This window comes from Sinohyriopsis cumingii, chromosome 2 (genome assembly GCF_028554795.1).
Source record: "Sinohyriopsis cumingii isolate HCF-2022 chromosome 2, ASM2855479v2, whole genome shotgun sequence".
Classification (NCBI taxonomy): Eukaryota; Metazoa; Mollusca; class Bivalvia; order Unionida; family Unionidae; genus Sinohyriopsis; species Sinohyriopsis cumingii.
In genome coordinates this window covers 30087419-30111153 of record NC_142962.1, presented here as the reverse complement: position 1 = coordinate 30111153, position 23735 = coordinate 30087419, and the positions used below count along the sequence as shown (strand labels likewise).

The window sequence follows — 23735 nt, the reverse complement described above, 5'->3', positions numbered from 1 at the left end:
TTTAAAATACTGTACGCATAAATAGGTGAAGTTTTAAACATTATATATATATATTAACCATAACGTAAAGCGAAGATAATGCTTTGCCTCCATCCCAAAAAGGTTTTCATAAATTCAAAGTTATTCAACAATGTGAAAAATAAGTATATCAAGTATGCGTTTTTGTAAAAAAGAAGTGTGGTCGAGAACTGATGTTTCCTTCCTTGTGAAATAAGCAAACAGGTTTCTTTCCGCATTGCATTTTTCAAAAATGCGCCAAATAATTGAATTATTTATTTCAGTTACAACCATGAAAGAATATTAGTTACGAATGCATCTAGGTTGCATAATTATCCAAATAAATATATTCACGGCTATTTTTCCAAAGTATGCTATTGAAGGTGTTATGTATATTTATTTACATTGTGTGTGTTTTTTTTCCATGATTACATGTTATTTATATATATATTCTATATTGAGTGATTAACCTTGGTCAGTAAAATTTTTATGGCTTACCTGACTAATGTTTTGTTATTTTGAAACATATTACATAGCTACTTTCTAGATCGCTATTAATTAGAGGGAAACATGTTCAAAGCTGCTGAGTTCAATATATTTATTTTTTATAGAAATTAACAATATTCTAGAAGCATGTTCTTTACGAATTTGATGGGAAAGAGACCCTCACCCTGTTTATGTTATTTCGTATTAGCTTTATATATTAATTTTGTTCACTTCAGAATTACTCATTCCTATCTTAACATCCAAATTGGAATCAGTCTTATTTTTATGTTCAGGTTTAGTTTGAGAGGATTTATTTAGGATCACAAAACTATACATTCTTTCTACATTTTCACATTGTATTCTAGGAAAATGAATTGTTTGTTGAATGTTACAAAACTTGTTGGTTTTCACTGTTTTCTGTTACTTAGTTTAAGAGTTTAACACTAGCTCATTGTAATATTGACGTACATATAGCATATGTCGTGCGGAATTCTTATATAGCTAGATTTCCTGTCTTGGATTCTTATCTTCCTGGTACAGTTTAATGCTTACTGGGGTGGTCACTTATTCATTGTTAAACAAAAAGTATTGTGCCACAGAATCATATCATGTCCACAGCGAAAGGTGTGTTATTTATTTCATCACTCTATATTTCTGAAGTGTTCTTTGAAAACAAGCAAAAAAGTTAAGATTTTTTGTTTAAAAAAAAGGGAGAGGAAACCTTATTACGCGAATATTACTGAATAAGGCAGAAACGCACTACCAGCATTCTACATATTTCCATGTACATCAATAGAAAATTAAAGTCATTATTAGAATGCATTACTTCGTTCTTGAAAAGATAATTGCTCGGGGTGGGAGTGGGGTGTAAATTTATAAAGAGTAAATAATTCGATTAAAAGCATCCTAGATTTATCTGGAACAAACAACGCACGTCAAGTGTCGCCCTTCTTCATATGGAGGACAAGGCAAGGATCCACATTTTGCCTGAATCAGGTACAAAAGATGGCCATCGAGATTGGCGGAACCCCCGCTTCGCGCTTCCGGGTTTGTATCCACACACACGTAGTTTGTCGACCCAGCTTGAGTATGATGACCTGACATCAAATATCCGTTATATTCCATCGTCCATCCCGGGTAACACTCTGTTCTACCAGGAATCATAACGGTGGGAGTGCGTGAAGTTTTACACACGCAGCATGGCATATCGTCTTCTACAGACACTGTCGAGAACGGATTTGACTCTGCCATGAGTTCGTACTCTGCACCGTAGATATAAGCCGAGTTAGCCGATCCTCTTGCATATTTGCCCCAGACAGGATCCTCAGTCAGGCATAGAAAGTCAGCAGCACTTCCAACGTGCGTGTAGAATGAGCCTCCAGCAAATCCTGGTAAAAAGAACAAATTACTTGTATTTGTACTGATTTCAAATATGCACCAACTTGAAGATTTTGAATTAGAATGCTTGCACGTGAGTTTAAATAATTATCAATTAGCGAGTCTGTATCACAGGGTCACACATTGACCTCATCTGAATGGAATCGATACTCTGTAATGAATTTGATCATCAATATGTACATGGAATATATCATCTGTATACAAATAATTTAAGCTAATTTATACTCAGTACGAAATAAAAGATATGTGACCTGATATGGACAAACACAATTAACTTGTCATATTGCGGTTGTCAGTGGACCTCATATTTACAAACATTATTAATCTATCTTCCTGTAATTAGTGGTACTCATATTGAGAAAAAGGATTGATCTACCATACTGCGATTTTCACTGGACCTCGTATTGATAAACATCGTTGATCTGTCAAATTGCGATCGTCAGTGGATCTCATATTGACAAACACCATTGATCTGTCAAATTACGATCGTCAGTGGATCTCATATTGACAAACACCATTGATCTGTCAAATTGCGATCGTCAGTGGATCTCATATTGACAAACACCATTAAACTGTCATATTTTGAATATCAATGACATAATATTGACAAACACCATTGATACATCATAATGTGATTGTCAGTAGACCTCATTCCACATAAATTCCAATATTAAATGTGATAATGTGCCAATTGCCTGGAGTGTGGCGATGTGCTAAATTCTTTTTATGTATCACAATGATATCATAAAAATATCCTTGTCTGAATTACCTATAATTCCAAATTAATGTTTTAGTCCAAGAATATTGTTAAGTACTTTGTAATTCCAGAGAAAAATATGATGAATCAATGATTCCAGCCAAATTAAAAACTGGATACAACAATAACACCGTTTTTGTTTCAGATGTTAATGCAAAAATGAGTAATTCCTAGTTAAACGAAATTATAAACCCCTCTACTTTTCTGAAAATACTCTGTCAACGTTATGGAAACTTTCATTCTATAAGTTTCTAAGGTCGATATCAAGACTATAAATATGTTTACGATTAATAATGATCTAAATAGTTAATCCACAATTATAGAGAATAATTTTGTTATGTATTTTGTTGTTTATATAAAAAAATGTTACTTGTCAGGTGCACCTTGTTTAACTGTAGCTTGGATTGATCTGGAAATGAACTTTTGTCCTACACCCTGGCCCTTCTTTTGTCTCAGGTTTTAAAAAATGTAATCTTTTTTATTTAGAAATTATACATTCATACTGTAAGATCTTCAGGAAGAACCATATTCTTCTCTGGAAATACAAAGTGCTCTATAATCTTCTTGTGAAGAGACATTGCCTACGAATTATTGTGAACTGAAATAAGGAAACTTTGAATTATGTAACTGTGATTCAACAAAAGACTGTTGGCACCTCATTACAATTTAGATCATTGGTTCATTAGTGCATTAGACACTACCGGCCACTACAGGCAGATCAAGACCTTCAACGCTGGAAATTATTTTGAATACCCTGGCGTCTATTCAGAATTGTGTTCTTTAGGGCTTGTGTTAGTAATTCTGGGATTATTATCAATACCGTAAGTTAATTTTACATTTTCAATTTGTGTTCTAGGAAAATAAATTATTTGTTGAAGTTTACAAAACTTGTTGTGCTCTTTTCTATTGCTATTTAAAGCCTTCGTAATAATCTGCAATTAGATTATTTTTCTCTTGATGTGCCTGATGTTAATATTGTATTACTGCAACATAAAACAACTCCACCTTTAAAATATCGGGGGGGGGGGGGTTTCTTCATCTTGCCGAGGAGAGTAAAGGGTTCTGATCACTCAGTACAATAATGGAAGAAACGTGTTACAAAGCCAATATCAAAGCCGAACTTTCCTTTTGGATTGTGGAATATAATCGTTCTGGTGCTCATTTAATTTGTTTTAGAAAAATAGCACATTGGATGATCTACACCATTTTGTCTTCTTGAACTACTACTCTGTCAACCTCAACATCATTTGCGTTTGCAGACATTTTAAATGATCGATTGAAATCTGGAGCTGGACAAAAACTGGTGCACTCTTAAGTAAGGCCTTGAAACTATCAAAAGCCTCCTGACAGTTTCCACACTAATGAAACTTGGTTTTCTTGCTCAACAATTTGGTCAGGGGTTCTGCAATTATAGAACATTACAGCAAAATTTCAGACAATATCCAGTCATACCCAAAAATCGCAAATACATTGGTTATTCAGTCCGATTTTATTCCATGACTTAAAACTTCACAGTGTACAATTAAACTGATTGCATGATTAACATGTGTATCGATATCAACATGTTCTTTTAACATATTTATATGGCCAAGTTTCTTTTGCTTTTGTTGTCGCCTCCAAGAAGTGTTAATGATATAATTTAAGTCGCTTACTTTCTTTTCAACTTTATAAGGATCATATTACTTATACCGAAGAGGATTTTGTTGCAATGGGCAAAAGAGCCAGAACTCTATCAGCAGGCTGAAAGCTCCTTTCCTCTGTATTTTTTTCTTCATATCATAGTTATATTTTTGACTGAGTAAACCTTTGACAACTTATATTTGAAATCAGAAAGTTAGACAAGAAGATGAATTTCTGAAACTTCAGTTCAAAGAAGTTTCTCTTGTGTTGGGGTTAGGGTTAGGGTTAGTTTCTCTTTTAATAATTTCGAAGGTTCTCAAACAGTATGTCCAAAATCTAGTTCAAAATAAAAATAAAATGTTTTTACTGATTATTTAATAGGGGTAAATGAATATCTCCGTTCCAATATTTTCCGGTATCAAATCGATATAACCGAATCATATTTCTCAAAGTTTTACTAAATCTTTCTAAAGTCCCTTGACTTTCAGGGTGATAGGCAGGTGATTTAAATTGTATGATGCCTAAATAATGCACAAATTACTGGAAAATTCCAGACATAAAGTTTACCCATGATAAAATTGGACAGATTTGGGAAGGTCAAATTATATTTTTAAAAAAAGAAACTTTATCAAAGCTTTTACTATGGTTTTAGATTGAATATTCTTCACGGAATCATCTCTGGAGATTTTGTTGATGCACACATTACGGTCACCAAGTATAGATTGCCTGACTCGGTCTTAGATAAGGGACAGATACAGTCTACCATTATTCTACTAAATGGTTAGTCAAATGCAGGTGTAGCTAGTATTTGAACCTTACATATCTTCTGAGTGGGTTTTCCTACCTTTAAACAAGTGTGACAAGATCTACAATATTTACAAACATCTCTTTTAATTTTCAGCCAATAACAATGATGTAAGATCTTATGATACGTTTTACTGACTCCTAAATGTCCAGCCAAAAGTGTGTCATGGACTAGACTGAGAATATACTATCTATGCGACTGAGGAACAACTATATGATAGGTCATTGACCACCCGTCACCAGCTCGTACCTCAGGTGGTCTACATTTTCGCATAAGGACAGAGCTGCAGTATATTATCTTGCTTTTCACATGGCAGTTCATGTATATAAATGTCTACATAGAGCTGAAGTATATTATCTTGATTTTCACATGGCAGTTATTGTATATAAATGTCTACATAGAACTGAAGTATATTATCTTGATTTTCACATGGCAGTTATTGTATATAAATGTCTACATAGAGCTGAAGTATATTATCTTGATTTTCACATGGCAGTTATTGTATATAAATGTCTACATAGAACTGAAGTATATTATCTTGATTTTCACATGGCAGTTATTGTATATAAATGTCTACATAGAACTGAAGTATATTATCTTGATTTTCACATGGCAGTTCTTGTATATAAATGTCTACATAGAGCTGTAGTATATTATCTTCATTTTCACATGGCAGTTCTTGTATATAAATGTCTACATAGAGTTGTAGTATATTATCTTGATTTTCACATGGCAGTTCTCGTATATACATGTCTACATAGAGTTGTAGTATATTATCTTGATTTCACATGGCAGTTATTGTATATAAATGTCTACATAGAACTGAAGCATATTATCTTGATTTTCACATGGCAGTTCTTGTATATAAATGTCTACATAGAGCTGTAGTATATTATCTTCATTTTCACATGGCAGTTCTTGTATATAAAAGTCTACATAGAGTTGTAGTATATTATCTTGATTTTCACATGGCAGTTCTCGTATATACATGTCTACATAGAGTTGTAGTATATTATCTTGATTTCACATGTCAGTTATTGTATATAAATGTCTACATAGAACTGAAGTATATTATCTTCATTTTCACATGGCAGTTCTTGTATATAAATGTCTACATAGAGCTGTAGTATATTATCTTGATTTCACATGGCAGTTCTTGTATATAAATGTCTACATAGAGTTGTAGTATATTATCTTGATTTTCACATGGCAGTTCTCGTATATACATGTCTACATAGAGTTGTAGTATATTATCTTGATTTCACATGGCAGTTATTGTATATAAATGTCTACATAGAACTGAAGCATATTATCTTGATTTTCACATGGCAGTTCTTGTATATAAATGTCTACATAGAGCTGTAGTATATTATCTTCATTTTCACATGGCAGTTCTTGTATATAAAAGTCTACATAGAGTTGTAGTATATTATCTTGATTTTCACATGGCAGTTCTCGTATATACATGTCTACATAGAGTTGTAGTATATTATCTTGATTTCACATGTCAGTTATTGTATATAAATGTCTACATAGAACTGAAGTATATTATCTTCATTTTCACATGGCAGTTCTTGTATATAAATGTCTACATAGAGCTGTAGTATATTATCTTCATTTTCACATGGCAGTTCTTGTATATAAATGTCTACATAGAGTTGTAGTATATTATCTTGATTTTCACATGGCAGTTCTTGTATATAAATGTCTACATAGAGCTGTAGCATATTATCTTGATTTCACATGGCAGTTCTTGTATATAAATGTCTACATAGAGTTGTAGTATATTATCTTGATTTTCACATGGCAGTTCTCGTATATAAATGTCTACATAGAGTTGTAGTATATTATCTTGATTTCACATGGCAGTTATTGTATATAAATGTCTACATAGAGCTGTAGTATATTATCTTGATTTCACATGGCAGTTCTTGTATATAAATGTCTACATAGAGTTGTAGTATATTTTCTTGATTTCACATGGCAGTTCTTGTATATAAATGTCTACATAAAGCTGTAGTATATTATCTTCATTTTCACATGGCAGTTCTTGTATATAAATGTCTACATAGAGTTGTAGTATATTATCTTGATTTTCACATGGCAGTTCTTGTATATAAATGTCTACATAGAGCTGTAGCATATTATCTTGATTTCACATGGCAGTTCTTGTATATAAATGTCTACATAGAGTTGTAGTATATTATCTTGATTTTCACATGGCAGTTCTCGTATATAAATGTCTACATAGAGTTGTAGTATATTATCTTGATTTCACATGGCAGTTATTGTATATAAATGTCTACATAGAGCTGTAGTATATTTTCTTGATTTCACATGGCAGTTCTTGTATATAAATGTCTACATAGAGTTGTAGTATATTATCTTCATTTTCACATGGCAGTTCTCGTATATAAATGTCTACATAGAGCTGTAGTATATTATCTTCATTTTCACATGGCAGTTCTTGTATATAAATGTCTACATAGAGTTGTAGTATATTATCTTGATTTTCACATGGCAGTTCTCGTATATAAATGTCTACATAGAGCTGTAGTATATTATCTTCATTTTCACATGGCAGTTCTTGTATATAAATGTCTACATAGAGTTGTAGTATATTATCTTGATTTTCACATGGCAGTTCTTGTATATAAATGTCTACATAGAGCTGTAGTATATTATCTTGATTTCACATGGCAGTTCTTGTATATAAATGTCTACATAAAGCTGTAGTATATTATCTTGATTTTCAAATGGCAGTTCTCGTATATAAATGTCTACATAGAGTTGTAGTATATTATCTTGATTTCACATGGCAGTTATTGTATATAAATGTCTACATAGAGCTGTAGTATATTATCTTGATTTCACATGGCAGTTCTTGTATATAAATGTCTACATAGAGTTGTAGTATATTTTCTTGATTTCACATGGCAGTTCTTGTATATAAATGTCTACATAAAGCTGTAGTATATTATCTTGATTTCACATGGCAGTTCTTGTATATAAATCTCTACATAGAGTTGTAGTATATTATCTTGATTTTCACATGGCAGTTATCGTATATAAATGTCTACATAGAGCTGTAGTATATTATCTTGATTTTCACATGGCAGTTCTCGTATATAAATGTCTACATAGAGCTGTAGTATATTTTCTTGATTTCACATGGCAGTTCTTGTATATAAATGTCTACATAGAGTTGTAGTATGTTATCTTGATTTTCACATGGCAGTTCTCGTATATAAATGTCTACATAGAGTTGTAGTATATTATCTTGATTTTCACATGGCAGTTCTTGTATATAAATGTCTACATAAAGCTGTAGTATATTATCTTGATTTCACATGGCAGTTCTTGTATATAAATGTCTACATAGAGTTGTAGTATATTATCTTGATTTTCACATGGCAGTTCTCGTATATAAATGTCTACATAGAGCTGTAGTATATTATCTTGATTTCACATGGCAGTTCTTGTATATAAATGTCTACATAGAGTTGTAGTATATTATCTTGATTTTCACATGGCAGTTCTCGTATATAAATGTCTACATAGAGCTGTAGTATATTATCTTGATTTCACATGGCAGTTCTTGTATATAAATGTCTACATAGAGTTGTAGTATGCTATCTTGATTTTCACATGGCAGTTCTCGTATATAAATGTCTACATAGAGCTGTAGTATATTATCTTGATTTTCACATGGCAGTTCTTGTATATAAATGTCTACATAAAGCTGTAGTATATTATCTTGATTTTCACATGGCAGTTATTGTATATAAATGTCTACATAGAGCTGTAGTATGTTATCTTGATTTTCACATGGCAGTTCTTGTATATAAATGTCTACATAAAGCTGTAGTATATTATCTTGATTTTCACATGGCAGTTCTTGTATATAAATGTCTACATAGAGCTGTAGTATATTATCTTGATTTTCACATGGCAGATCTTGTATATAAATGTCTACATAGAGCTGTAGTATATTATCTTGATTTTCATATGGCAGATCTTGTATATAAATGTCTACATAAAGCTGTAGTATATTATCTTGATTTCACATGGCAGTTCTTGTATATAAATGTCTACATAGGGTTGTAGTATATTATCTTGATTTTCACATGGCAGTTCTCGTATATAAATGTCTACATAGAGCTGTAGTATATTATCTTGATTTTCACATGGCAGTTCTTGTATATAAATGTCTACATAGAGCTGTAGTATATTATCTTGATTTCACATGGCAGTTATTGTATATAAATGTCTACATAGAGTTGTAGCATGTTATCTTGATTTTCACATGGCAGTTCTTGTATATAAATGTCTACATAGAGCTGTAGTATGTTATCTTGATTTCACATGGCAGGTCTTGTATATAAATGTCTACATAGATATGTAGTATATTATCTTGATTTTCACATGGCAGATCTTGTATATAAATGTCTACATAAAGCTGTAGTATATTATCTTGATTTCACATGGCAGTTCTTGTATATAAATGTCTACATAGAGTTGTAGTATATTATCTTGATTTTCACATGGCAGTTCTCGTATATAAATGTCTACATAGAGCTGTAGTATATTATCTTGATTTTCACATGGCAGTTCTCGTATATAAATGTCTACATAGAGCTGTAGTATATTTTCTTGATTTCACATGGCAGTTCTTGTATATAAATGTCTACATAGAGTTGTAGTATGTTATCTTGATTTTCACATGGCAGTTCTCGTATATAAATGTCTACATAGAGCTGTAGTATATTATCTTGATTTTCACATGGCAGTTCTTGTATATAAATGTCTACATAGAGCTGTAGTATATTATCTTGATTTCACATGGCAGTTCTTGTATATAAATGTCTACATAGAGTTGTAGTATATTATCTTGATTTCACATGGCAGTTCTCGTATATAAATGTCTACATAGTGCTGTAGTATATTATCTTGATTTCACATGGCAGTTCTTGTATATAAATGTCTACATAGAGTTGTAGTATATTATCTTGATTTTCACATGGCAGTTCTCGTATATAAATGTCTACATAGATCTGTAGTATATTATCTTGATTTTCACATGGCACTTCTCGTATATAAATGTCTACATAGAGCTGTAGTATATTTTCTTGGTTTCACATGGCAGTTCTTGTATATAAATGTCTACATAGAGTTGTAGTATGTTATCTTGATTTTCACATGGCAGTTCTCATATATAAATGTCTACATAGAGCTGTAGTATATTATCTTGATTTTCACATGGCAGTTCTCGTATATAAATGTCTACATAGAACTGTAGTATATTATCTTGATTTTCACATGGCAGTTCTCGTATATAAATGTCTACGTAGAGTTGTAGTATATTTTCTTGATTTCACATGGCAGTTCTTGTATATAAATGTCTACATAGAGTTGTAGTATGTTATCTTGATTTTCACATGGCAGTTCTCGTATATAAATGTCTACATAGAGCTGTAGTATATTATCTTGATTTTCACATGGCAGTTCTTGTATATAAATGTCTACATAGAGCTGTAGTATATTATCTTGATTTCACATGGCAGTTCTTGTATATAAATGTCTACATAGAGTTGTAGTATGTTATCTTGATTTTCACATGGCAGTTCTTGTATATAAATGTCTACATAGAGCTGTAGTATATTATCTTGATTTCACATGGCAGTTCTTGTATATAAATGTCTACATAGAGTTGTAGTATGTTATCTTGATTTTCACATGGCAGTTCTCGTATATAAATGTCTACATAGAGCTGTAGTATATTATCTTGATTTTCACATGGCAGTTCTTGTATATAAATGTCTACATAGAGCTGTAGTATATTATCTTGATTTCACATGGCAGTTCTTGTATATAAATGTCTACATAGAGCTGTAGTATATTATCTTCATTTTCACATGGCAGTTCTTGTATATAAATGTCTACATAGAGTTGTAGTATATTATCTTCATTTTCACATGGCAGTTCTCGTATATAAATGTCTACATAGAGCTGTAGTATATTTTCTTGATTTTCACATGGCAGTTCTTGTATATAAATGTCTACATAGAGCTGTAGTATATTATCTTGCTTTTCACATGGCAGTTATTATATATAAATGTCTACATAGAGCTGTAGTATATTATCTTGATTTTCACATGTCAGTTCTCGTATATAAATGTCTACATAGAGTTGTAGTATATTTTCTTGATTTTCACATGGCAGTTGTTGTATATAAATGTCTACATAGAGCTGTAGCATATTTTCTTGATTTTCACATGGCAGTTCTCGTATATAAATGTCTACATAGAGCTGTAGCATATTATCTTGATTTCACATGGCAGTTCTTGTATATAAATGTCTACATAGAGTTGTAATATGTTATCTTGATTTTCACATGGCAGTTCTTGTATATAAATGTCTACATAGAGCTGTAGTATATTTTCTTGATTTTCACATGGCAGTTCTTGTATATAAATGTCTACATAGAGCTGTAGTATATTTTCTTGATTTTCACATGGCAGTTCTCGTATATAAATGTCTATATAGAGCTGTAGTATATTATCTTGCTTTTCACATGGCAGTTATTATATATAAATGTCTACATAGAGCTGTAGTATATGTTCTTGATTTTCACATGGCAGTTCTTGTATATAAATGTCTACATAGAGCTGTAGTATATTATCTTGATTTTCACATGGCAGTTCTCGTATATAAATGTCTACATAGAGCTGTAGTATATTATCTTGATTTTCACATGTCAGTTCTCGTATATAAATGTCTACATAGAGCTGTAGTATATTATCTTCATTTTCACATGGCAGTTCTTGTATATAAATGTCTACATAGAGTTGTAGTATATTATCTTGATTTTCACATGGCAGTTCTCGTATATAAATGTCTACATAGAGCTGTAGTATATTATCTTCATTTTCACATGGCAGTTCTTGTATATAAATGTCTACATAGAGTTGTAGTATATTATCTTGATTTTCACATGGCAGTTCTTGTATATAAATGTCTACATAGAGCTGTAGTATATTATCTTGATTTCACATGGCAGTTCTTGTATATAAATGTCTACATAAAGCTGTAGTATATTATCTTGATTTTCAAATGGCAGTTCTCGTATATAAATGTCTACATAGAGTTGTAGTATATTATCTTGATTTCACATGGCAGTTATTGTATATAAATGTCTACATAGAGCTGTAGTATATTATCTTGATTTCACATGGCAGTTCTTGTATATAAATGTCTACATAGAGTTGTAGTATATTTTCTTGATTTCACATGGCAGTTCTTGTATATAAATGTCTACATAAAGCTGTAGTATATTATCTTGATTTCACATGGCAGTTCTTGTATATAAATCTCTACATAGAGTTGTAGTATATTATCTTGATTTTCACATGGCAGTTATCGTATATAAATGTCTACATAGAGCTGTAGTATATTATCTTGATTTTCACATGGCAGTTCTCGTATATAAATGTCTACATAGAGCTGTAGTATATTTTCTTGATTTCACATGGCAGTTCTTGTATATAAATGTCTACATAGAGTTGTAGTATGTTATCTTGATTTTCACATGGCAGTTCTCGTATATAAATGTCTACATAGAGTTGTAGTATATTATCTTGATTTTCACATGGCAGTTCTTGTATATAAATGTCTACATAAAGCTGTAGTATATTATCTTGATTTCACATGGCAGTTCTTGTATATAAATGTCTACATAGAGTTGTAGTATATTATCTTGATTTTCACATGGCAGTTCTCGTATATAAATGTCTACATAGAGCTGTAGTATATTATCTTGATTTCACATGGCAGTTCTTGTATATAAATGTCTACATAGAGTTGTAGTATATTATCTTGATTTTCACATGGCAGTTCTCGTATATAAATGTCTACATAGAGCTGTAGTATATTATCTTGATTTCACATGGCAGTTCTTGTATATAAATGTCTACATAGAGTTGTAGTATGCTATCTTGATTTTCACATGGCAGTTCTCGTATATAAATGTCTACATAGAGCTGTAGTATATTATCTTGATTTTCACATGGCAGTTCTTGTATATAAATGTCTACATAAAGCTGTAGTATATTATCTTGATTTTCACATGGCAGTTATTGTATATAAATGTCTACATAGAGCTGTAGTATGTTATCTTGATTTTCACATGGCAGTTCTTGTATATAAATGTCTACATAAAGCTGTAGTATATTATCTTGATTTTCACATGGCAGTTCTTGTATATAAATGTCTACATAGAGCTGTAGTATATTATCTTGATTTTCACATGGCAGATCTTGTATATAAATGTCTACATAGAGCTGTAGTATATTATCTTGATTTTCATATGGCAGATCTTGTATATAAATGTCTACATAAAGCTGTAGTATATTATCTTGATTTCACATGGCAGTTCTTGTATATAAATGTCTACATAGGGTTGTAGTATATTATCTTGATTTTCACATGGCAGTTCTCGTATATAAATGTCTACATAGAGCTGTAGTATATTATCTTGATTTTCACATGGCAGTTCTTGTATATAAATGTCTACATAGAGCTGTAGTATATTATCTTGATTTCACATGGCAGTTATTGTATATAAATGTCTACATAGAGTTGTAGCATGTTATCTTGATTTTCACATGGCAGTTCTTGTATATAAATGTCTACATAGAGCTGTAGTATGTTATCTTGATTTCACATGGCAGGTCTTGTATATAAATGTCTACATAGATATGTAGTATATTATCTTGATTTTCACATGGCAGATCTTGTATATAAATGTCTACATAAAGCTGTAGTATATTATCTTGATTTCACATGGCAGTTCTTGTATATAAATGTCTACATAGAGTTGTAGTATATTATCTTGATTTTCACATGGCAGTTCTCGTATATAAATGTCTACATAGAGCTGTAGTATATTATCTTGATTTTCACATGGCAGTTCTCGTATATAAATGTCTACATAGAGCTGTAGTATATTTTCTTGATTTCACATGGCAGTTCTTGTATATAAATGTCTACATAGAGTTGTAGTATGTTATCTTGATTTTCACATGGCAGTTCTCGTATATAAATGTCTACATAGAGCTGTAGTATATTATCTTGATTTTCACATGGCAGTTCTTGTATATAAATGTCTACATAGAGCTGTAGTATATTATCTTGATTTCACATGGCAGTTCTTGTATATAAATGTCTACATAGAGTTGTAGTATATTATCTTGATTTCACATGGCAGTTCTCGTATATAAATGTCTACATAGTGCTGTAGTATATTATCTTGATTTCACATGGCAGTTCTTGTATATAAATGTCTACATAGAGTTGTAGTATATTATCTTGATTTTCACATGGCAGTTCTCGTATATAAATGTCTACATAGATCTGTAGTATATTATCTTGATTTTCACATGGCACTTCTCGTATATAAATGTCTACATAGAGCTGTAGTATATTTTCTTGGTTTCACATGGCAGTTCTTGTATATAAATGTCTACATAGAGTTGTAGTATGTTATCTTGATTTTCACATGGCAGTTCTCATATATAAATGTCTACATAGAGCTGTAGTATATTATCTTGATTTTCACATGGCAGTTCTCGTATATAAATGTCTACATAGAACTGTAGTATATTATCTTGATTTTCACATGGCAGTTCTCGTATATAAATGTCTACGTAGAGTTGTAGTATATTTTCTTGATTTCACATGGCAGTTCTTGTATATAAATGTCTACATAGAGTTGTAGTATGTTATCTTGATTTTCACATGGCAGTTCTCGTATATAAATGTCTACATAGAGCTGTAGTATATTATCTTGATTTTCACATGGCAGTTCTTGTATATAAATGTCTACATAGAGCTGTAGTATATTATCTTGATTTCACATGGCAGTTCTTGTATATAAATGTCTACATAGAGTTGTAGTATGTTATCTTGATTTTCACATGGCAGTTCTTGTATATAAATGTCTACATAGAGCTGTAGTATATTATCTTGATTTCACATGGCAGTTCTTGTATATAAATGTCTACATAGAGTTGTAGTATGTTATCTTGATTTTCACATGGCAGTTCTCGTATATAAATGTCTACATAGAGCTGTAGTATATTATCTTGATTTTCACATGGCAGTTCTTGTATATAAATGTCTACATAGAGCTGTAGTATATTATCTTGATTTCACATGGCAGTTCTTGTATATAAATGTCTACATAGAGCTGTAGTATATTATCTTCATTTTCACATGGCAGTTCTTGTATATAAATGTCTACATAGAGTTGTAGTATATTATCTTCATTTTCACATGGCAGTTCTCGTATATAAATGTCTACATAGAGCTGTAGTATATTTTCTTGATTTTCACATGGCAGTTCTTGTATATAAATGTCTACATAGAGCTGTAGTATATTATCTTGCTTTTCACATGGCAGTTATTATATATAAATGTCTACATAGAGCTGTAGTATATTATCTTGATTTTCACATGTCAGTTCTCGTATATAAATGTCTACATAGAGTTGTAGTATATTTTCTTGATTTTCACATGGCAGTTGTTGTATATAAATGTCTACATAGAGCTGTAGCATATTTTCTTGATTTTCACATGGCAGTTCTCGTATATAAATGTCTACATAGAGCTGTAGCATATTATCTTGATTTCACATGGCAGTTCTTGTATATAAATGTCTACATAGAGTTGTAATATGTTATCTTGATTTTCACATGGCAGTTCTTGTATATAAATGTCTACATAGAGCTGTAGTATATTTTCTTGATTTTCACATGGCAGTTCTTGTATATAAATGTCTACATAGAGCTGTAGTATATTTTCTTGATTTTCACATGGCAGTTCTCGTATATAAATGTCTATATAGAGCTGTAGTATATTATCTTGCTTTTCACATGGCAGTTATTATATATAAATGTCTACATAGAGCTGTAGTATATGTTCTTGATTTTCACATGGCAGTTCTTGTATATAAATGTCTACATAGAGCTGTAGTATATTATCTTGATTTTCACATGGCAGTTCTCGTATATAAATGTCTACATAGAGCTGTAGTATATTATCTTGATTTTCACATGTCAGTTCTCGTATATAAATGTCTACATAGAGCTGTAGTATATTATCTTCATTTTCATATGGCAGTTCATATATATAAATGTCTAGACAGAGCTTTAGTATATTATCTTCATTTTCACATCTTGATTTTCACATGGCAGTTCATGTATATAAATGTCTAGACAGAGCTGTTGTAGAGTATCTTGATTTTCACATGGCAATTCATGTATATAAGTGTCTAGACAGAGCTGTAGTAGAGTATCTTGATTTTCATATGGCAATTCATGTACATAAGTGTCTAGACAGAGCTGCAGTATATTATCTTCATTTTCACATGGCAGTTCATGTATATAAATGTCTAGACAGAGCTGTTGTAGAGTATCTTGATTTTCACATGGCAATTCATGTATATAAATGTCTAGACAGAGCTGTTGCAGAGTATCTTGATTTTCACATGGCAATTCATGTATATAAGTGTCTAGACAGAGCTGTAGTATATTATCTTCATTTTCACATGGCAGTTCATGTATATAAATGTCTACATAGAGCTGTAGTATATTATCTTCATTTTCACATGGCAGTTCATGTATATAAATGTCTAGACAGAACTGTTGTAGAGTATCTTGATTTTCACATGGCAGTTCTTGTATATAAATGTCTACATAGAGCTGTAGTATATTATCTTTATTTTCACATGGCAGTTCATGTATATAATGTCTAGACAGAGCTGTTGTAGAGTATCTTCATTTTCACATGGCAGTTCATCTATATATATGTCTAGACAGAGCTGTTGTAGAGTATCTTTAGCATTTAGTCAGGCCTTTTCAACACTTTACAAGTTGAGATCAACATCACATGGAATCAATCATTCAACAAATCGAAAACAGAGCGGTTAAAGAACAGTTTCCATTGAATTTAAAATATGCAGAAAATAACAAAGTCTTTAAGAAGAGATATTACGAGTATGTATGTGTTGCTATCAGAGTATGAAATAATTTAGTATTTAAAATCTCAAAAGCTTTTGAAATAAATTGTAATTAAATTTGTCTTCTGTATAGTGTACATTATTATTCTTTATTCTTAAGAGGATCCAAAAGTGGAATAGCCCTTGACTAAATTAATCACACTATTATTATTATTATTATTATTTCTTCACTTTCGTACTTTTGATCAACATATTCGAGCATTGATGTTAGATTCAGTCCAAAAATCCAAAACGCATGAGTAAAGAAACAAAGTACAATGTTGCAAATGTTTCTGTCCATAAAGAGTATGATGGACAAGCATAAGTAGGTATATAGGCAAGCACACACACACACACACACACATATATAAGATTGTTTAGGTCATAAACTTTAATGTTCATACATAGGCAACAGTGCTATGGATACCATACAAAACTTACAGGCTAACCCATTGTGTTCAATGTCTTACCTGTTATCATCCAGCTAGGATTAATATTAGTTTCAACCTGAAATCCATGACACATGAGTTATATATATATATATATATATATATATATATATATATATATATATATATATATATATATATATATATATATATATATATATATATATAAACAAAGCTTATCGTGCAACCTGGATACGCTTACCTTTGTAAACGAGTTCTGTGGCATTTCCCGGACATACGGTTCTTCCCCATCTCACATAAGTAGATCCAAACCCTGTGGATAACACCATATATCAATTACCCGGAATACACCCTCTTTTTTCATCCAATTTTTAAAGTCATCCTGTACGAATAACAATTGTGTATAAAAAGAGATACAATACTTGTTGGCCAGAGAAACACAGACCTTGTAGAATTGTGTGAAACATTCGACACTTTTGCTACAGTCCTTGTATAATTGTGTGAAACAGACGACACTGTTGTTATGGTGTCAAACTGATGGATTGGAAAAATATAAAGATGTAATATGAAAGGAAAAGCTGTCAACCTCACGAAGCCTTACTCTTAAGTCTGAAGACGTGACAGAAATTGAAAACCTTCCATTCTATCATATTTTAGGTATGCTTGGCTTTTATAATTTTCTCAACAAATTGTATCGGTATGATCATGAAGTAATTGTGAGAAAAAATGGAAGCCTGTGGTATGTTTGATAATGGATTTGTTCTCATGTTGATTGCTGCTCATTTACGCATGATCAAGCGGCCTTTGAATCAAACGTTAAATTCAGAATATATATATATAAAGGCTGATTATTGCACAGTCTGGATCACACCAGAAGTTTCATTTTATGCGATCTACGCATGGAAAGTAACATATGTCTGCATTGTAACTTTCTTTAGATTCTTTTTACTAAGGTCAATATAAAACGTTTGCTAAATAATTATGTCAAATTGTGAAAAAAAGGAAAAATAAGTTTGGGAACGGACTTCCTATCAGCTACATCAATATTATCAAAACTATCACAGAGTTTGGACTACCAATTAACTACATCAGTGAAATAAAAATGATGACATAGTTTGGACTACTAATCAGTTCATCAAATCTATAAAAGAGTATTTTGTAACAATCAGTTACATCAGTACGATCATAACGATCACATTGGTTGGATTAAAAACGGTTACTTCAGTGTGTTCAAAACAAGCACAGAGCTTGGACTACCAGTCAGTTCATCAGTGCGATCAAACGACCAAAGAGTTTCGTCTACCGATCGGTTACATCAGTGTACTCAAAACGATCACAGAGTTTGGAGTACCAATCAGTTACATTTGTGTAATCAAAACAATCAAAGATCGGACTACCAATCAATTACATCAATCTGATCAAGACACCGTAAGTAATATCAGAGTACCTTACAAAGTACGGATCAAATGTTACTGAAGAAGGAATCCGGGACCCAAATATGGATCCAAACTGAAAGACATTTTGACACAGCCTGTTAACATCGTACAAATTTAAGACTGTTTGTAAGTTCACACCTAGTACCAAACAGCGATGTCACTACATTTGGGACCACGCTTTTACATCAATAACAAAACTGTAACAATTTGTGTTTGATATTAAAATGAACCTCAGGCAAGGACAATGTTTATTCAATGCCATGTGTACAGACAACGAAAATATAAATTGACCATGCCAGGACTGGTCATATCCTACACAGATCCCGTGTTATGATTATTCCTGATGGTATTGTGGATTGTAATATATGTGGAAAACAATCACGAAAATAAAATGTATGTATTCTTGCAAAATTTACATCGAAGGTTGTTCTTCTAGGATCCAATGTTTGTGTGAAATCCGGTGATGATCTTGTGGTTGACATCAATCACAACTATCCAGTGCAAGGTTAAGTTTACGTGTAATCCAGTGCAAGGTTAAGTTTACGTGTAATCCAGTGCAATGTTAAGTTTACGTGTAGGTATCCACACCCATGAGGGTGATTTTTAAAAAAATCTGGAATGAAACATTGATAATCCCGCTGACGTTTCACAAGAAATATTACTTGTGACACGTGGTATCTGTAAATAACATATTTTAATAGTTTTTTAAATAACATATAGTCCTATCTTATGTTATTTAGTCCTACTCAATGTCTTATGTAATCCAGTCAACTCAGTATATCTTGTTATTCAGTCCCACTCAGTATATAATATTATTCGGTCCTACTCAGAATCAAATGGTATTTGGTCATATTCAGTATCTGATGTTATTCGGTCCTACTCAGTATTATATTTTATTCAGTCATACTCAGTATATAATGTTACTCGGTCTTAGATTCTAATGTTATTCGGTCATACTCAGATTCTAGTGTTATTTATTCCTACTCAATATATATTGTTACTCGATCCTACTCAGTATCAAATGTTATTCGGCCCTACTCAGTATCTAAAGTTATTCGGTACTATTCAGCATCTGTTGTTATTCGCACCTTCACAGTATCTAATGTTTTTTTATGCCTACTCAGTATAAAATATTATTCGGTCCTACTCAGTATTTGATGTTATTCAGTCCCTACTCATCATATCATGAAATTCAGTCCTACTCAGTATCTGATGTTATTTGGACTTAGTCTCTGATGTTATTCCGTCCTACTCAGTATTTCATTTTATTCAGTCCAACTCAGTATATAATGTTATTCAGTCCAACTCAGTATCACTTATTATTCGGCCCTACTTATCATATTATGTAATTCGGTCCACTCAGTATCTAATATTATTCAGTCACACTCAATATATAATAGTATTCAGTCCTACTCTGTATCTAATGTTATTCGGTCCTACTCGGTATTGTATGTTATTCAGTCCTACTCAGTATCAATTGTTATTCGGTCCTACTCAAAATATAATGCTATTGAGTCCTACTCAGTATCTGTTGCTATTCGTTCCTACTCATCGTATTATGTAATTCAATCTACTCAGTATCTAATGTTATTCAGTCCTACTCAGTGTGTAATGTTATTTGGTCCTTCTCAGTGGGTGTAAGGCTAATGTGGGAAGAGAAGTGGTGATAGGTTTGATACTCTTAATAGAGGCACGAAGGTGGCTTTCGTGGCAGGATTATATTGGGATCACTTTCTAAATATGCAAGGCATGAAGATGGCTTTCGTGGTACGATTTTATTGGGATCACTTTCTAAATATGCAAGGCATGAAGGTGGCTTTCGTGGCAGGATTATATTGGGATCACTTTCTAAATACCCAAGGCATGAAGGTGGCTTTCGTGGCAGGATTCTATTGGGATCACTTTCTAAATATGGAAGGCACCTTATATTCCGCATGGCATTGCTTTTCATTGCTTTTATGATTTGAGGGTGGGAGTGGCGGTGTGTGTGTGTGTGTGTGAGAGAGAGAGAGAGAGAGAGAGAGAGAGATGAAACCAATCTACAGTTAAAAGCAACGTCCAATTTAATTCCAAAAGTCCACAGATATCTGGGGGGGGGGTCTTCTGAAACATTGCAGTCCCATTTCGACTGTTTCGTAGATCTCAACGTAAACGTAAAACGAAATAATCATAACACATTCTGAAGAATCAGCATTTGAAATTATAAGTGTTGTATTAAGCTATGATTAACCAGGATTATCAATTAGATATATGATTAACCAAGCCTATCAATTAGATATACGATTAACCAAGCTTTTCAGCGAGATAAGGCATAATCTAAAACTTGTAAATGAGCTTTCTAGACTAGGGGTGAATCGTTAACAACTAACTGTTTTGTTTATAATTTGTTATAAACTTATTACGTATATAATTCATCAACGAAACACAGATAAACAGAGAAAAATGAAATAAAATGGAATGTTTGATTTTTCATGGCTGTAAAGATTTAACACATGCCTAAAAGTTATCATTCTTTGGCATGATATTACAATCAGACCTTACCGTGATATGAAGAATTCAGCCATATATTTTGCAGAATAAATTTTGGTCGAGTTTATGAGCTACTGATCTTTTGGTCTTTAAAAATCTTAATCCGAGGTAGAATAGTTTTTTTTATATCTGCATGGTCAGGAGAAAGGCATAGCATCTCAGGACTGATATGTTTTTTTGAAACAATCGTGATTGATCATGCCTCTTTTCTACAAGAACATAAAGCATTCGGATACTCACCCTTTGATTTGTTGTCCATTAACCGCCGAATTTCTTCAAGTTTCATCGGGACATCAGCTTGAATTGTTTGGAGTTTTTCCCGAAGTTCTGCTAAAGTGGCCTCCACTTCTCTTTGGGCAAATTCGATCCTGAGGAGCCTTTCTAATAACTTATACTCATAGTCAAACCTCGGACAGTCGTTAGATTCTGACTCTGTTGTCGTTTGCAAGTGTACGCCAACAGTATGGAGAGCAAACAATAAACAGAAAATAACAAACATGACTGGTGGATGTACTGACTGTTCAAAAAGCTAATGCGCTTGTGCGAGAAATATTCTTGTAGATATGTAAGTGAAGCGCAGATTAATGACGCCATATGTACTGCAAAAAGAGATTATTGTTGTTGTTTTTTGTCAGCAAGCCATTCGGTTTCGGCTGTTTGGGCTTGTTATGTTTGGCTAATATGTTCTAAATCGTATATGCTCATTTATCTAATTATCTGTGTGCTTATTACACTAACTTCTGGGGTTGAAATAAAAGAATGCACAGGCTTTCTACATTAGCATTTTCCCCCAAATTGATGAATTAATTTGAGTGTTATTTCGTACCATTCGGTTTTTAGAGCAAAACAGGTTTCATAGCCAGGGCAAAATATGTTTGCATTACACAGCAGATGTGCATATTGATATATTATTTTAGACTAAATCGAATAAACAATTAGTGCGCAATATTCAGTCCTACGGTAAATTTTGCATGAAGTATGATCAACAAAAGGAAAGCTGAAACGTTTCTTTTCCTGACAAAAAGAGCGTGGATGAAATGATGTATTATAAGACGTCAAGAAAAATACCACGAGTGTTTATGGTTTATGTTTTCCCGAGTCTTTTTTAATCATTCTTGCTAAATCAGTTGGGGGGAAGGTTTTATATTAACAAAATATTTGATATTCCATAAAAAAGATGAATTAGATGTCTTGCTCTTTTTTATTATGTACAAGAAAATTACTGTCTCCCTCATAAAGAATGGAAGGTAATGATTATATTGTGATACGTCAAATATTCTTTAGTTTTCCATGTTTAGAAATTAAAATTACGATTTGATCTTTATGCGAAAAATTGTCCCCATTTTAATATCAGGGATAATAAAGCCGTGAAAATCGAGAAACTAATTGTAATGTAAGGAAATGGAACTTAATGTAGAAATCTATTTGGAATACTTAATCAACGACAGACGTAAATTTGAAGTGTTGTTGTTGTTGTAGGGTTTAACGCCATTTTTCAGCATATGATAGGCTATACATGGCGGCCAGTATTAATGGTGGAGGAAGAACCCAGGAAGTCCCCGTAATTGAGGATAGAGTTTTAGCCAACCGGAGTTTTGTTAAGTTTTGGAAGACATTTATTAAACACTGAGTTCAGGGCAAACCTTTATTACGAATTTGGTATGATCTGGAAGCGAACTTAAAATAGTTTGGAAGTTTTCATTACCTTTTTTTTCAAGAAACAAATTCTTCATTTTTGTTTGAAGTTCATTCTGTGTAATCATTTACTGTTGTGTTTAGATGTAATTTAAGAGGAATTATTATTTATATTATTCAAAGGAATTACAAAGTGCTCATTACGTTTTTGGACTTAGATACTACTTTGATATCAGTGAGTACTCATTCAAAGATATTCAGGATTATATCAGTGTGATACTTTATGACAATTGGTAGATTAGTATATTCAAGACTTTTATAATTAATTCATTACATTCTATACTTTTGTACTTGTGAAAGGACATTTCCTATTATTTGTTGAACTTGTTGGTTTTATTTTCATTCTGTTACATAGTTTAAGACCATAGAGTCGTTATACGTGAGATCTATGAAGCTGAATAAAACGGTTTGATCACCCTTGCACCATTACACGAAAACCTAACGAAACAGGTTAAATCCAATATCGTTGCACCCATATACAAAGCCCTTATAAATAGCCAACAGCCGAGCTGTTTGGAGACGGTTTAAACATCCTGATGCCCCTTTA

At 32.0% G+C, this 23735-nt stretch overlaps 1 protein-coding gene across 1 annotated transcript; it reads right to left on the bottom strand.

The window, feature by feature from the left end:
* Positions 1 to 1069: 1069 nt before the first annotated feature.
* Positions 1070 to 22064, bottom strand: LOC149804551 (uncharacterized). The gene is made up of 3 exons (XM_089941413.1): positions 21734 to 22064; positions 17770 to 17841; positions 1070 to 1871 (listed from the first exon to the last, which is right to left on the bottom strand). The coding sequence occupies exons 1-3, from the start codon at positions 21990 to 21992 to the stop codon at positions 1396 to 1398; spliced, it is 807 nt and encodes a 268-aa protein (XP_089797539.1). The 5' UTR covers positions 21993 to 22064; the 3' UTR covers positions 1070 to 1395.
* Positions 22065 to 23735: the final 1671 nt, after the last annotated feature.

Coding starts and splice junctions, on each gene's coding strand:
- LOC149804551 (XM_089941413.1), bottom strand. CDS start 21,992: ATGTTTGTTATTTTCTGTTTATTGTTTGCTCTCCATACTGTTGGCGTA. Junction 17,842..21,733: donor AATGGACAACAAATCAAAGG/GTGAGTATCCGA, acceptor TGTTATCCACAG/GGTTTGGATCTACTTATGTG. Junction 1,872..17,769: donor CACAGAACTCGTTTACAAAG/GTAAGCGTATCC, acceptor TCTTTTTACCAG/GATTTGCTGGAGGCTCATTC.